The following is a 17447-nucleotide window of genomic DNA, read 5'->3' as shown; positions in this document are numbered from 1 at the left end:
GGAGGATCTACATATGATATTTATTGATTGATGAGTGGCTTGACCCTTAGAGATAGGATACGAAATGAGCATATACGTGAAAAGGTTGGAGTAGCTCCAGTGGAAGATAAGATTAGATTGAGTCGCCTTAGATGGTTTGGTCACATTAAACAAAGGCCTCCCGATGATCCTATTAGGAAAGTTGAGGTATTAGATTTGACTTATGTTAAGAAAGGTAGAGGTAGACCTAAAAAGACTTGGTTAGAAAATATTAAAAATGATCTTTCTTTATTAGATTTAAATGAGAATTTGACTTTTAACCGAACACAATGGTGAAAAAGGATTCATGTAGCCGACCCCATATAGTGGAACAAAGGCTTGATGTTGTTGTTGTAGTATATAATAATTTAAATCAATTTGGATTCATGTCGGGTAGGTCTACTATGGAAGCCATACATTTATTGAGAGGTTTGATGGAGAAAAATAGAGAGAATAAGGATGATCTACATATGATAGTTATTGATTTAGAGAAAGCATATGATAAAGTTCCAAGAGAAGTGCTATGGAGAGTTCATAGAAAAAAGGAGTTAATAACACTTATATTCAAATCATTACAGATAGATATGTATGCAGGAGCTATTACTTGTGATCAAACACAAGGTAGTTTGACCAAGTATTTTCCTATTTCGGTTGGATTACATTAAGGATCAACCTTAAGCCCATATATTCTTTCTTTAGTCATGGATGTTCTCACTAGACATTTGCAATAGGATGTACCTTGGTGTATGCCTTTTGTTGATGATATTCTTCTTGTTGATAAGACTAGAGAGGGAGTTGAAGGTAAACTTGAATTATAGAGGTCAATCTTAGAGTCTAAAGATTTTCGCTTGAGTAGATCTAAAACTGAATATATGGAGTGTAATTTTAGCAATAATAGACATAATGAGGGGATTGTGACTTTGGGCGATCAAGTCATTAATAAGAGTACACGTTTTAGATATCTTGGACCTATTGTTCAGAATGATGGTGAAATATATGTGGATATTATTAGCGGAATTCAAGTTGGATGGTTAAAGTGGAGGAATGCATCGAGCTTGTTGTGTGATAGAAAAGTCCCCCTCAAACTTAAGGGAAAATTCTATCAGATGATAGTGAGGCCTGCAATGCTTTATGGTGCCAAATATTGGTCATTAAAAGAGAAGCATAATACTAAGTATTGCGGAGATGAGGATGCTCAGGTGGATGAGTGGCTTTACCCTTAGAGATAGGATACGAATTGAGCATATACGTGAAAAGGTTGGAGTAGATCCAGTGAAAGATAAGATTAGAGAGAGTCGTCTTAGATGGTTTGGTCACATAAAACGGCGGCATTCTGATAACCCAGTTAGGAAAGTAGAGGACCTAGAGGTATTAGATTTGACCTATATTAAGAAAGGTAGAGGTAAACCTAAAAAGGTTTGGTTAAAAAATATTAGAAATGATCTTTCTTTATTAGATTTAAACAAGAAATTAACTTTTAACATGACACAATAGAGAAAAATGATTCATGTAGCTGACCCTACGTAGTGGGACAAAGGCTTGATGTTGTTGTTGTTGGTATATTCCTGATTATGCTTATCTTTACTATGTCTCTCATAGTGAGTTTAACATTTCCTGAATGAGTCATATTTAGGAAAGATCTATTATTTGATTTTGTGGGTGTAGATGATTAGTTTCCACTTTCCAGCACCTCAAATCACTCAGTTTTTTTGTTGGATGTGCTTATTTGATCTAGTTTTGTTAATAAATCTTTTAATTGATTTTGTAAAATAGTTATAAAATCATAATTTTGGTGATCGGTCAACCAACCATGATAATTCATCCCACTTTCAAATGACATGTTCACACTAGCCTAGGTTGTGTTACTATATGATGAAAGATAATTAGTAAAAATTTGATGAAAGATACAAGATGAAAACATGAGAAAAAATCGCAATCAAGAGATTACCAATTCATCATTTTAGCAAAAAATTTGTTGCCTTTAATGGAAGGACAACATTCATGCATTTTTTTTATTCCAAAAGATAAATTAATAATCCACACAAAACTGAAATTTCAAAAGAAAATAGCAAAAACATGAAATTTTCAAAAATGAAGCAAGTTCAAGTCTCAAAAAGAGAACCCAACACATACCTTACTTTACAATGTTTCAATTACAAATGCAAAACCAGAGACTAAACAATAAAAAGACGAGAACAAGGATAGAAATCACCCTAAAAAGATCATACCATAAGTTAGCATAAAGAGTCTACCCTCAGAAATTGTCATTCATACTTGTGAAACACTTGAAAAGTACAAATTCAAGAAGCAAATGTATACGAGAGAAGAAATCAACAATTTTCTTTCATTATTTCATATTAAATAAAATTTACATGCCTTAAGAGTTCTATTTAGAACCTACAACTGATCCAAAATAAAATAAAAAAACAACACAAATATGCCAAGATCTACTTAAAATAATAAGTCTCAATTAACCCTCTTAAATTTAAGTGGCATAAATCCATCCATAGAAAAAATTCAATTCATGTTTTGCCAAATGACCTGGCAAACAAAGAAGTAGCGCAACAAAGGAACATAAAGGCAACGTGCCTATGGAACTATAGCATGGAATTGTAAGCAAGTAGCGGGAATTGCAAACAGCAGCTGCAATAAAGATGTGAAGTAAAAAAAATGTGCTAGTAGCCCAAGGAAAAGGCACAACAGCACCAACAACAGGTAGGCAATAGGGAAAGTAGAGGGAACAACAATTGGAAACACTTAGCAACAACAAACTGAGGAAATATTGGTGAGTAGTAATTAGTAATTTGCATTGTCAAGTTATTACGAACTCAGTAGGTATTGATTGAATTCAATGGGATAAGTTGAAACCATGCAATGTTGAGTTAGACCTAATGGACTTCTCAAAATACTACAGTATACGAGCTAACATTATAAACATATTTGGCATGAAATAAACTAATGAAAAATAAAATACTCAGTTACAACGCATAAATCATCACCTTTTATGCCTTCAACATAAGCATAGTTTCATATTTCTATTCCATTTTAATGTTATGGTGCTCCTGTTGTGTTGTAAAAAACACAAAATCAGCTTGCTCTCATTAGAATGTTGATGGGAACATCAGATCTTAGAAGGTTTATCAGAGACGTGGCTGCCGATCTACGGCCACGATCGAGTCATTGTATTTCTGATTTATATCATGTACTGTTTTTATTTTCATGTCGTTGTATTTTGTTTTATGTCCTTTATTTCCCGTTGTACCCTTCTAGTAAAGGGGTGTTGTATGTAAGCCCCGAGGGCATTTTAGTCTTTTATTTCTTGAGTCTCTTGTACTAGGCTATTTATAGCCTGTTGTTCTATTTTTTTGAGTAATGAATGATTATTATGAAATTTTCTTACACTTGTGTTTTGAGAGCGTTTGAGAGTTCTTGGAGAGAACTTTGGAGAGATCCTTAGGAGAGGGAGAGCGGATCACCCACCAACCTTGGAGATGGCCGGGTTCGTGGTTTTCTTCTTTATCCTTTGTTGTTTTCCTTCCACCTCTACTATCGATCGACCTTGCATCCAAACCTCTTCCAACTCCAAATCATCATCTCCTCCTAACCTAGCTCCATGGATTTCCCCCTTCCCTAAGCCAATGGCCCCTACCCGAAATTCGCCCCCCCCCCCCCCCCCCTCTCTCTCCATACCGCCGGCCCTAGGTCCCTAGCCGCCGGCCTTACCCATGCCCCCTTTCACTCTTGAGTTTCCTAATTGGGTTGTGAGTTAATTTAGGATAATTTGAATTTCAACTCAATTGAATTTTGAATTCAAAATCCTTCCTAATATAACTCGTCTATTTTAGGAAAGTATTTATTTAGGATCTAATTTGAAATTTAAATTCAATTGGATTTAAAATAAATATTTCTTAAGTCCAAAACCTAAATTAAGAAACCTTAATTGCACTCATTAATTGCCCCTTTACTCCATCATGCCGCCGGCCCCTATATGGGAATTTTGGGAACTTATTTCATAAACCTCCTCTAACTCCTCTTGGAAATAAATTTAAATCACCTCCACATCCTCCCTAGCAGAAATTTACTAAACCTTTATTTAGCTTGATTTCCAAAGAAGGCTCTCCAATCTTGGAATCAAATTGAAGCCCTGTCTCTCCATAGTCGCCCCTCTCTCTCCACTTAATTCCCCACCGGAATTTAAGGATTGGATTCTCCCCCTAGAATTCTCATCCTTGATTTTCTAAAATCTGAAATTTAATTTCAGATTTTGGGAAAGGAACTTGTGCTTAGCCTCTTCCCGATTTTCTATTGGAGAGAAACTTCTTTCTCTCCCTATTAATCAAGGGTGCTAATAATCCTTGGAGGATTTTCTAACTAGCATCTATGAATGGTGGATCCAGAGACTGACTACGGCCTAACCTACGACGAGGACGGTTTCGTCGACATTCTTCAATCAACCTTCTTTGACGTTAATAGAAGGATCGATCACACTGTCGAAGATTATATTGAGCGTATTCTGGATACGTTGGTGGAAGCAATCGAAGAACAGTTTGAAGGCATCAAGTGGAGGATCTCCTCCAAACCGTGACAAATGTTCTCTTTTCCCCTTTCAATATATTTCTTAAATCTAACTTTATCTTGTGCTTGATTGTAGTCACGAAGGACGATTCTCCTTGCTCATGCTAAGCTTAGTAAACGTAGGGTCTTGAGCGTGCCTCTGTGCTTATTAACTCTCGTTGTTAGATTAGGGATTTTATTTGAAACTATTATTTGGCATAATGTTGTTTTCTGTTTTATTTTGAAAGCCTCAAATTTCTGGTTATGTGATTTGGCCTAAGCGGGTGTGACCACTTATTCGTTTTATTTCGTTGTTTGAGCTACTACTAGTTTCTTCATTTTATTCTAATCAAGAGTTGTGAAAATTCCTAATGAATTGACTGCATTCATACGTAGTTCTGCATCAAATGTTCTCATGAAGTGGTATGAGAGTGCACTTGTTACATGTTGATTTCCAAAGTTCATTTCAAAAGAAAAAAAAATGTATTTTTGAAAACCAAGATGAAGCACTACCAAACAAAACCTATTACTAACCTTCGAACATACAACAGAACATCTATGATAACTTGCATTTGAAGAAAATTGAAGTCAAGCCACAAACCTGAATTGTAAAAGTACTGCATCACTTCCATCAGAATTCTGTTTTAGGCTTAGTTTAATCTGGATTTCCACCCATCCTTCAGGTGATGGTGCACAACACACCATACTCAAAAGGAAATCAGCCAAGACTTGTTGAATTCGAAGTTCATCACCATGAACAGAAATTATTTTTACCTCTTCAGGAATATCTCGAATCAATTGCAAGTCTCGTTCTCTCAATAGAATCATCACTTGACTCACCACAGCATTTATAACACTTCCAAGTATAAATTCACATTTTTCAAGCTCCAATGAACTGAAATTAAAAAGAAAGAGGTACATAAAAATTAGTAGATGTACATCAGTCAACATAAAAATCATGAAAACAAACTTAAGCCCTTTAGAATTTTTGTTTGTCTAGCATAAAATTTGCATTAGCATTTTACAACAAGGAGAGGACTTCAAAAGCATCAAAAGAATGCATCAAGGAGAAGAACAGATGAGGTGGTGGAAGAAGGATCTTTATGTAAGAAAGCACGATCTTATTTTAAATGTAAGGAGGGATTGTGGGAAGCATTGTTGTGGTTGGAGATTAGATAGAGATCATAAAATCAAAGCACATGGACAGATGGGCAGAAACTGAGAGCAATAGCTTGAGGAGAAGTTATTTTGTGAGGCTTACAAGAGGGAGAAAGGCTCGTGTATAGTGCTTAATTGCCTTGGCGGTGAGGGATTAAGAAGGTGATATGGTTTAGTGATGGCTAAAAGGGGGTAAGAAGGTGATAGGGTTTAGTGATAAAGGTAGTAGATGTGGAGTGGTAATTATTTAGGATTTGCTAAAAAGGTCAAAATCTACAAGCAATAGGATTAGGGTTTGATGTTGAAGGAGGTCAGTGACTATGGAGGTATTTAGGGTTGTTGTAGATCGTAGAAGAAGAGAGGGGGGCAATCAGGTTTAGGTTTGCGAGTTGGCTAAGAAATAGAGATAGGATAGATTGTAAGAATGTAAATAAGGAAGCTAGAGAACTCAACAAAGTTCTCCAAGGATCTGCCCACCAAGTATTCATGAAATTTTGTAACCAAGCAAACAAACTTCAATATTATATGCTATTCTCCAAAAGAGAGAATACATGTTCTTTATAAAGAAGAAACAAATAAAATAAAATACATAGAATAACGCATGGAAGGGCCAAGTATGCCAATTATAAGAAAGGAGTGTTTTCAGCTAGTCTCCTTGCTAGCTAGTTTTAAGTGATTGGCCATGAACATTCAGAGCGAAAATTGGCTTGTTTTTCTCTCTTTTGGAAAGGGGACCTGATTTACGGCACATGCTGGAATTCAATAATGAAACTATGGGCCAATGCTTGTTGAAGCACCTCGTATTGAAAATTCTGAAAGTTGATGTGATGATATTTAATCATGATGCAGTGCTTTTTTTGTGATTTGATCACTAGCATGAGTGCATGCGTTGGTGTTGCACCAAAAACTAAAAATGAATCTAACTATCATTCATGCAACGAAAGGTAGCTCTCATGATGGATAACACTTATTAAGGTAAAAGTGTTGGCAATTTTCAGAAATCCAATGCAATCATTTAAGCATAAAATTAGCTTGCACACCAACATCAAGCACCACCTCACTCTCTATTGAGTTTCCATCAAAATGGGTTCAAGCATAATGGAAAATAGTTTAATTTCAGCTTCAGATGGGTTTTTGTGCCACCTTCGATAAAATGAAAAGTTAACTATTGAAGCTTTTGCTTTCATCACCCACATATTAGATGTATTTGCTAGATATTATTAGAACAGTCAGAGCACTCATGAACATGGCTATTATATGTAATCACCATTTTTTCCAAAGAAGTTTCGTAAGAAAACTGGATCAACAATGAAAACTGTCCAAGTTGTCATTGTTTCCTAGAGCATCCTCTAAATGTGCCCCATTAAAGACACCATAATAGAAATCAAGTTATGAAAAAGTGCACGCTAGTGTTTATTTAAATTAGCATATTAAACACAGTAACCCTGAAAGAAATTTTTGGATGTCGTCCACTACAAAGTTATCATGTTATTAGTAAATCTATCTGCTTTCATCCATATCTGCTACCATCTTGAATAAGGAAAAGTACTTGAAAGTGGGATTCACCAGTCATCCAATTGATTATCTCAACGATACTAGAAAACTAGGGGTGTCAACTTTTGACCCGACCCGAAACCCGACCCGAACAAATCCGGGTTTCGGTCAACCCGTTTGCAAAACGGGTAGGGTCCGGGTTCGGATTTTTGATCCGTTTGAAAAACGGGTCGGGTTCGGGTTGACCCGACAACCCGCGGGTAAACTCGAATTGACCCGTTTCGCAATCCCGCTGCTCAAGTCGCGTCCCGGCAGCTCGTCAGGTCACGTTTGCGTCATGTGGTGAAGTCGTGTCAGCGTCAGGTCACTTAGTCGCGCGCGTCCAGCCTGGCGAGCCCGCACAGCCGCGGAGCAGCGGATCCCGCGTCAAGCCGGATCAGCCCGCACTCGGCGCCTCGGCAGATCCCGCGTCCAGCCAAACCAGGCGACCAGCCCGCACTCAGCACCTCGGCGGATCCCGTGTTCATCCCGCACCAGCTCCGCTCCGCAGGCACTCTCGCGAGTCGCGACTTGGACTCCGCCGCTGCCGCTCGCAGGCGCGCTCGCAATCCCGCACAGCCACACTCGCGGTCCCGCGAACTCGCGCTGCTTCAGCGGTTCAGCCAAATCCAGGTCGGGTCGGGTCAACCCGGCAACCTGAGCAGGTCGCGTCCGGGTTGAAATGTTCGACCCGTTTGCAAAAATGGGTCGGGTTCGGGTTGACCCGTTTAGATCCGGGTCAACTCGGGTTCGACCCGAACCCGACCCATCGACCCAAATTGACACCCCTATAGAAAACCATACAAGTGATAGATATAAGTCGATCGCGAATGGACTAACAAAATATAGTGACGATACACATGCCAAGAATCTTAACTTCTCACAGTGAATGTCTTAGGACGCCTCAGGCCTGTAATACTTCACGATGCATTCATTTTCTAATCCCATCTATACTTCATAAAATCACATACAATTGGCGTACTTGTTGGATATAGGGCCTTTGAAGAAAAATTACTACCAAAGGTCCACTTCTACGTGTTAGACAGCACGTGGACTAGTCTTATCCTGATTATTTAGAAAATCAAACTTAATTGGAGAGACACTCTTTATCCTGTTTACAATTCTCTATCCAGGTTCTATATGAAAGTATATGATACGACTTGAACATCAAAAATCAGCGAACAAACAGTAAATTTCGGCAAACCAACATATTTTTTATTAATAGGAAAAGAAATACGAACAAGCAAGATACAATGGTCATCTTTCGAGATGAGAACCTTCTCTCTGAAATTCTAGACACCGCTAGAATCCCTCACAAAAATAATGGACAACAACCACTCACAAAACTCATCAACAACATGCTCCTAAAATTCTAGACAACTTCCCCTTAAATAGCCCTAGAACACAATAACATACATAGAACATTCTTAAATAATTTAAATATAATTTAGAAAAGCTTCCTAAACAATTAAACATAACTTAGGAATCCTAAACAATTAAACATGATTTAGAAAACTTTCATAAACAAATTAAACATAATTTAGGAAACATTCCTAATAAATTCAACATAATTTAGGAAACCTTAGTAAACAATTAAACATAATTTAGAAAACTTTTCTAAATAAATTAAATATAATTTAGGAAACCTTACAATTAAACATAATTTTAGAAACATTCATAAATAATATAAACATAATTAGGAAACATTCATAAATAGTTCATCCTTAATTAGGAACCTTCCTAAATAACTCCCCTTGATTAAGAACCTAGTAAATATCTTCCCCTAGGCCCTCCTGGCATATCAGTACTCCCCTCCCAAAGAACCACGTTGTCCTCAAGAGGTAAGGATGGGAATTGTCTCCTAATCATCTGTTTTAAAAAACAAAATTTGCTTCCTATCAAAAACCACTTAGCACATGATCCAGTTCTATATCATTCATTATCTACTCATGCTTCACTCTAGAGAATATATCATCTTTCAATATTTTAACATCTTTGTCAATGCCTTCACTTTTTATCCACTTGCTCCAGTCATCCCAATCATCAACTATTGTTTTCCACTCAAAGCCAAAAAAAAAAAAATTTGGCGCAAAAAATCAGGTGGCAACAAGGAACCACATGCATGCAATGAGAAGCATAAAGGTTGTTGAATCAGTAGTTGTAGATCTGTAGATCTTATAAACAATCAGCGGTAACATAAGTTCTAGACCCTTTGTAAAATGACTTCTAGAGAACATCAAGTAGTTCTCTACAAACTTTTCATGTCGCTCAATGAGTTCTCGTCAACGAATCCTCGTCCAGTAGCTCTATATTTTGCTCCGCCGTGTAGGAATGTAAATCCAAAGTAATAGGATTTTGCTCCAAGCAAGAATGTAAAGAACACTAAGCACAATTGAAGTTGCATGATGATTATATCATCCAATGCAGTTCTGAATCCCCTTTTCAGCCCAATCTCCATGACCATGGGTAAGGCCATCAATAGACCAAGTTGGACGATATATTAAGATGTCATAGCAGCCTTCAGATGATTATTTCCTCTCATCAGTACCTACTTCATTATGGCAGCCTCAAGCCCACTTAATGACGGGCAAGGCTTGCCATAGAGGAAAAAGTGAACTATGATAACAACCATCATTGAGCTGACATATAACCCTACAGTCGTGAAGTAGTAAGAAAACATGTGGAACAAGTCAAACTGGTGGCCCAAGAAATAGATATCTCTGCTAATTATTTGTTATTCCATTGCTACAGGCAACATTTACTTCAAACAGGAAAATTTGGTTGAGTCCAACTTCACAACCCTTCCCAACAGGAATATACTCATGGTGAGTGATACTTCCTTGCCTCAATGTCGAATTGAATCATGCAAAGATATCCTCACTTAGGTTGATTCCACGAGAATCCTTGCTAATGATGTGAAAATTCCTATCATATATATTTGGATGCCCATATTGGAAGCGGGCCTTCAGTGGAGTAGCCAGAACCCTTTGTCTAATTGTCTCAAAACTTATTTCTTGGTTGACATGAACCATCCCAAAGATGAAATACTTCCTGTAAAAATGTACTCACGTACACCAAAAAAGGTTGGTTGGCGCAATCCATGGTCTTCATTGAATTCTTTCAAAAGATTCCTCATTTTCAAAGCCTCTTCCAAATAGTTATCATGTACCGTATCAATTGCCTTAAGAGTCTCCTCTATGGTAAAGACAACTACATGGTTTTGATTTTCTGGCTCACCTTCACTAATCTTTGTTGCTCCAAGTAATGTGATGCAGTAGATTTCCTGATCAATACCATCATCTTGGCTTTTCAAGTTTATTTCTTTACCATCTTCAGTCACATTTTTCTCTTTGTCGATCAGTTTATCCATGAAAGAAGCTTGTGCATCACTTAATGAACTTTCATTCTTCTTCTCTTCAATTATTTGCATCTTCAACTTCACCTTAGGATCACCACTGCCCCAGCAGCTTCTTCCTCCTCCAGTGCAGCGATCGCTGTGATCCCTCCATGTTTCCCCCATGTATCGAGGATGAAACTCCCACTTTTCTTCCATCGGCCTCACATGACCAAGTCCACATGGATCGGCCCATCATCCTCCTCTGATCGTCCACTCTACCTGCCCAAAAAGCCTCTCATAATGGTCGACCACTCCACCACCTCTACAATAAAACTCCCTTCCTACTGTCCCCCCACTAAAAACCATACTTCCCCCCTTCTTGGAGCCCTAGAAGGTGGCCCTTGATGAAAGGAGCTCATTTCACCAAACTATTCCCGTCTGATCTCTTTCCCTTTAGGTTCGGCCAAGGGAATCCCGATCAAATCTTAATAAGGGTAAGCAATTGGAATTGTTGATGGGGTTTTGGATTGCATCTCCATGAGCTATCTCATCATCTCCTTCGGAATTTCCTTCCCCTTTGGTTCAACCCTAAGAATCGCCAGTGAAGCTTTCAACTGCATCTTAATTATTTTCTTCATCATATCTTCCAAATTCTCAAACCTTCCTTTCATCGTTGCAATAAGTTCATTCATCAATCCCGCATTCACTTGTAGTTTTCCTACTTCCACTTCCAACCTGTTTTCCAACGTCTCAATTCTTCTTCTGGCCATCGGTACTCGGATCAAGGCTTTAATAGCAAAAATCAGCAACTTTAATATTAATCTGGCCTCCAAAAATCAAAACTCGGCAAAAGGAGAGGAAAAAGTCAGCAGAAATCAGCGAGGAAATATGATATTTCAATCTAGGACACCGCTCTAACACTAATTTGATACGACTTGAACATAAAATATCAGTGAACAAACAATAAATTTCAGCAAACCAATAGATTTTTTATTAATAGGAAAAGAAATACAAACAAACAAGATAAAACGGTCCTCTTTCGAGAGGAGGGCCTTCTCTCAAATTCTAGACGCCAGTAGAATCCCTCACAAAAATAGTGGCACCAAACATTCACAAAACTCATCAATAACATGCTCCTAAAACCATAGAAAGCTCCTCCTTAAATAACCCAAGAACACAATAATATAAATAGAATTTTCCTAAACAATTTAAATATAATTTAGAAAACCTTCCTAAATAATTAAACATAATTAAGGAAACATTCCTTAAGTACTTAAACAAATAAACAAGATTTAGGAAACCTCCTAAACAAATTAAACATGATTTAGAAAACCTTCCTAAACAAATTCAACATAATTTAGGAAACCTTCCTAAATAATTAAACATAATTTAAGAAACATTTCTAAACAAATTAAATATAATTTAAGAAACCTTCCTAAATAATTAAATATAGAAAACTTTCATAAACAATATAAACATTAATTAGGAAACCTTCATAAACAATATAAATATAATTAGGAAACCTTCCTAAACAAATCCCCCTTAATTAGGAACCGTCCTAAACAACTCCCCTTGATTAAAAACCTTTTAAATAGCTTCCTCTGGGCCCTCCTGGCATATCAATATAACAACAACAACATCAAGCCTTTATCCCACTACATGGGGTTTGCTACATGAATCTTTTTTCTCCATTGTGTCCTAATAGGAGTCAAATTCTTATTGAAATCTACCACAAAAAGTAAATTATAATACTTTCTAACCAATTTTTTTTAAAGTCTACCTCTACGATATTGTACATAGGCCAAATTTAATATATCAGTGTAAAGCCACTCATCCACCTGGGCATCCTCATTTTTGCAATACTTAACTTTATTTTATGATTCTCTTTTAATGGCCAACATTCTTATATATTAAAGTCTATCAAGGAAAAAAAATTTTGAATCAAGGGTAAATGTATATATAGATTTCAGATTTGAAATATGGTTCTTCAATACCGTACAACCTATCCAAATTATGTACAAAACAACCGAACAATGCAGGCGTCTTCATATAAGGATATGGAAGAAATAAAAAATAAAAAAATAGACAGAGCTTAATTCAAAGTATGACTAAAAGTGGATGGGCATACCCATTCTCGATACTCTCCAGACCAACATAATTTAGAACTTTCCTCATCTGCCTTGTGCAAGAATTACTAGTTTCGATAAATTGCTTCTGGTCATCAGATAACTCTGTCATCAGCAAAAGAGAGTTTGTGAATTGAATCCCACTCAGGGGATTTCTTATCTCTTGACAAATGTAAGCCAGCTCTCTCATTTTGGCAAAGCATCTCTTTTCCTGCTGCCTCTGAACTTCAAGAGCTTGTTGCAGCTCTGGACTTGCTATCTGAAAGAAGCAAAAAGCTCCAGTAACTTTGCCTTCCATATCTCTTCTTGGATTTGCAGTCAAGAGTGCCTGAATATATTTTCCATTTCGATCAAAAAATACAACCGGGGATTTCTCAGTTTCCTTCCCTTCAACTGCATTATGGAGGACAATCATGAACTTTGTAAGGGCATCTGGGCCCTTTAGTCGGCAGCAACTGCCAAAAACTTCTCCAACAAGTAGTTTTCCAATCATATCTCTTCTCAACCATCCTGTAAGCCTCTCCATAGCAACATTCCATTCTGAGCAACAAGTGTTTTCATCTGAGGCAAATATGGGAGGAATCAGAGGGTTGAGACTGTGCACAATGGCTTTATAATCACCTTGAATGTGAGTAAACTTATCCATAACTGCCTTCTGCCCAGTAATATCCTGGCCAACAAAACAGACTCCAACTATTTCGTTAGTGTAATCCCTGCTAGAACAAGCATTTACCATGACATATAATGCTTTCTTCTGTTGCTGTGAGCCAAATGTTCGTAACTTTATCTCCACATTTTTGTCTTCCTCACCTGCATAAATTTAGATGAAACAATTGAGGCAATATATCAGCAATGCCAATTCCGTGCCTATATAAATTGAAAGGCTTAAAACACTTGCATGTTTACAGGTGTTTAGAGCAGCATCCCAGAAATGAAATCACAGCCATGTCTACCTCTTAAGGCGCGGAAAAGAAATTTCTCAACTTTTGCAGCAGAATCCTCAAATACAAGATCTTTTACCAGTGATTTTCCCATGGCTTCCTCAACAGAAAGACCGATTAGTTCAGCAACCTTAGCATTCCAACCATTTATTAAGCCATCTGCATCAACTGCAAAGATCGGTACAGTTGCAGTCTCTATTAACCGCACCATCTCCCTTGCAACAGAGCTGAGCTCATTGATCCCTTGTACATCCATGTCACCCAACTGCCCACTTATCATTGCCTTCGAATCACTCGTTCTATCAGTGTCCTTGAAAGAATCTCTTAGTATAAGCTGCAATGAGTATATTGCATCCATCTCTGCATTCTCCCATGGCAAGCTCCTGCTTTTGACCACCTCCAAGAAAGCTTTGAATGAAGAACGTGGATGCATTTTGGTGCCATCATCTTTGTCATCTGGGTGATGCTTTGCACCACCCCACTTGACCTCCTTTGCCGTCTGTGATCGGAACCAGAACAAGTAATCCTTTGAAGAGATAGCTGCAACTGCCATTCCACAAACAACATCCCCAAGGGAAGAAGCACCAGGAAACCCAGCATCAACCAAGCTATCCGTGCTCAATCCGGTAGAATCCCCATGAAACGTGAGCAACCATTCAATTATATCTTTGATCTGAGCTTCAGTTGGAGTGACACCAAGAGGATAGTATTTTTCCTGATAATACAGCGCAGCACCATCACACTTAACAAGATCCATTATACTAGGGCTCTGATTTACAATTCCAACAGCAGAATCACGAAGTAACATATCACACAAAAGTGTTTGAGTTTTCAAAATGTGCTTCTCTGACATCTGTGAAGCCAACTGTAGCTCCATATTCAATTGCAAACCAAAAGCCTGCATCAAGAACTCACATGCATATCGAAGCGGAAATGGAATGCACCGCGGAGAGGTGTGATGACAAACAACAAGACCCCATAACTTCATTGAATTCTTGGAAACTTCTTCCTCACCGCTGTTGTTAATGATAACAGCCATGGCAAGCGAAGCAACCGATCCCATGTTGGCCATGTACTGCGCATGACAACCATGGGGAGCTCTAAGGGTCGAGCCCACAAGACAGAGAGGCTGCTGCAGGCGCTCATCTTGGATTACCTTCACGGGATTCGCACGGCAATCGGCAATCATCCTAACCCTATTCTGTTTGAACAGAAACCGAGAGGCTTGAGGGATGTCCGTGGCGGGATAATGGAGGCCAAGGTAGGGCTCGAGGTCGTCCCTCTTGCTCTCCGCTAAAACCTCTCCATGCTCGTCAACGTGAAACTTATATACCATCACCCGATCGTAGCCTGTTAGCTCCTGGACATGCCGAACAACTGTTTCACAAAGCAACTTGATGTCACCGCCTGGGAGTGCCTGGAGACTGGAGATCGCGCGAACGGCTAACTTCTGGGACTGAACGGCACCCGCGACGGATAGTGCGGGGTCCTCCGTCCTTGCAGGCTCCAGATCGATGACAATACCGACGTCTATGCGGTGAAGAATGGCATAAAAGGGCTTACCGGATTTCCTCGAATGGACCCAGAGAGGGTTCAAGAGAGTTATCTCGCGGGCGTTCGCAGCGCGTTCAAGGAGTACTGAGCCAGGCGGAGTGAAGAGGGAGCGGGCATCAGTGCCGATGGCGAGGGGCTCGGGCTTCTTATCACCATCATCGTCGAGAGAGGGGACGGATTGGTGGTTGAGGTCGAGGAGATCGGAAGTGTTGGCGGAGAAAGCGATGATTCGGAAGGAGGGCTCGTCAACAGCGAGGGTGCAGCCGAAGGGTTGGATATGGCCACCGCGTTGAATCTTGCAGAGATAGGCGGCGATGTGGTGGTGTTCGGGAGAGACAAGGAAGGAGGAGGAAGGGGTGAGTATGGATTGTGAATATTCCAAGAAGCGGGCTCCACCGCCAGCGGACTGTTCGAAGGCGGCGTGGAGGCGGGCGTCGACGGAGAACTGAGCTATGGCTTTGCTGACGGCTGAGCCTGCGGGTTGGGCTGCGTTTTCGGCGGGGTCGGAGGAGGACGGTATCGGAAGGAGACCGCGGCGGCTACCGGAGGCCATGAAAGGGCACTTCGGATGGAGTGGAAGAGCGGGCAGAGATCAACTGATCAAGTGATAGCTGAAGCCCAGTAGGGGGCTTTTTTTTTTAAATTAATAATGGAGTTCTATTTTAAAACGATTTTTTTAAAAATAATTTTAGAAAATTTTAATTTAATTATACCTGAATAAAATAAACTTTATTAGAACTTTAAAAATTATTAACATATATAAAAATACAAATTAATTATTATTTAAGAAAAAGTTTAATTTTTTTTAAGAAAAAGTAGGGGCAAAATATGCCCAATTTCATTCCAAAAATAAAATGTTACAAAAAGATACAAAAATTTTGTAAGGAAAAATAAAGAAAAACTTACAAAACTATAGAAGGAAGAGATAAAAGAAAACTAAAAGAAAGTCTAAACCCAATTAAAACAAAGCTCCTTAGAAAGGATAAAAAAATTAACCAAAAAAATTAAGATTCAAAAGGCAATCTTAAATACAAAAGAAGGATAAAAAATAGTAAAAAAAAAATCTTTTAGCTACCAAACAAGAACCAATCGTAGCTCAAAAGATCCACCAACAGGATGGCTGCTCCATACCCAAAGAATAGCTCTTCCAATAAAATCGCTCCCAGCTAACAAAAGAATAAGCCAACACCAAGCAATCACCAGGCCAACCTCCAATTAACTAGGCTCTCACCATGAACAACCACCTGCTCCAAAAAAAAATTATCAACAGAAAAATAGCACCCAAAAAAAAAATCACCAAAGAACAATCAAAACTAAAAAGCCAACACCCTGCTACCACCATAACCAAGCCAAAAACTGGGCCAAACCAACATAAGCTCCTAGCTAAAAGAACAAACTAAGTCCAAGCAAAATATCAGCCCAACCTCCAATCAACACGGCAAACCACCATGAACAACAACCTACTTAAAAAGAATCTCAAAGTACAAACAAATGTAAAAAGCACCCAACAAACACCAGAAATAGGCTAAACACCGGGCCAAACCAACAGAAGCTCCAAACACAAAAGCCCCCAGCAAAAAGAAAAACAAGAACAAGCCATCCAATAAAAAGACTCGGTAAAGGAAATTCCCAACAAACAATCCAACTTTGGTTGCTAGACTTTACCATCCAAGGAAACACCTGGTTGCCAAAACAACTATTCAAAGAAGAAAAGAGAAGAAAATTCCAACATCATCGTCAAAGACAAAACCAATAAACCTGTAAAACCCGCAAAAAGCCATTTCAGACTTCGCACGCTTTTCAAAGCGCCGCGACGTACTTTAAGTGAAAAATTCGAAGTTGTCGGATTTCGACGCAAATAATTTTATAAAATAGAGCGCGAAATTTCGATCGATTTGGTATAAAGGACTTATATGTAATCTCGCTTAAATTAGGAGATATAATTGTTGGAAGTTAAGTAATACCCAAACTACCCCTAAGCTTTTAAAATGCCGGAATTACTTAAGTGAGGGCATAAGGGTCTTTTGGCTTTTCCCATTTCTCCCTATTAGGCCAAACCGAGCCCTCCTCCTCCCCCATTCGCACGAACCGAGCGGAACCAAGGGGCGTGAGGCGTGGGTAGGAGCGGCGACGGGTTCTTCGGCGGCGGCTCCGGCGGCGGTTTCCGGCGGCCAAATTTAGGAAAAATCGTGGGGGAGACTAAGGGAAAGCAAAGGTATGCATTAG

General features: G+C 38.8%; 1 protein-coding gene across 2 annotated transcripts in view; it reads right to left on the bottom strand.

The window, feature by feature from the left end:
* Positions 1 to 15842, bottom strand: part of LOC110102745 (phytochrome B) — a 41595-nt gene extending 25753 nt beyond the window's left edge. For both annotated transcript variants that reach the window (XR_002303870.2, XM_020831205.2), the window contains exons 1-3: positions 13680 to 15842; positions 12729 to 13536; positions 5174 to 5467 (exon numbers count right to left, since the gene is read on the bottom strand). Coding sequence is in view for 1 of the 2 variants with exons in the window: in XM_020831205.2 (XP_020686864.1) it covers positions 5174 to 5467; positions 12729 to 13536; positions 13680 to 15774 (3197 nt within the window). In the remaining variant the exon portion in view is untranslated. The remainder of the gene's footprint in view (positions 1 to 5173; positions 5468 to 12728; positions 13537 to 13679) is intronic.
* Positions 15843 to 17447: the final 1605 nt, after the last annotated feature.

Source organism: Dendrobium catenatum, unplaced genomic scaffold (genome assembly GCF_001605985.2).
Source record: "Dendrobium catenatum unplaced genomic scaffold, ASM160598v2 fragScaff_scaffold_1557, whole genome shotgun sequence".
Lineage (NCBI taxonomy): Eukaryota > Viridiplantae > Streptophyta > Magnoliopsida > Asparagales > Orchidaceae > Dendrobium > Dendrobium catenatum.
The sequence above is the reverse complement of the archived record's forward strand: the minus strand, read 5'-3'. Positions and strand labels throughout refer to the sequence as shown.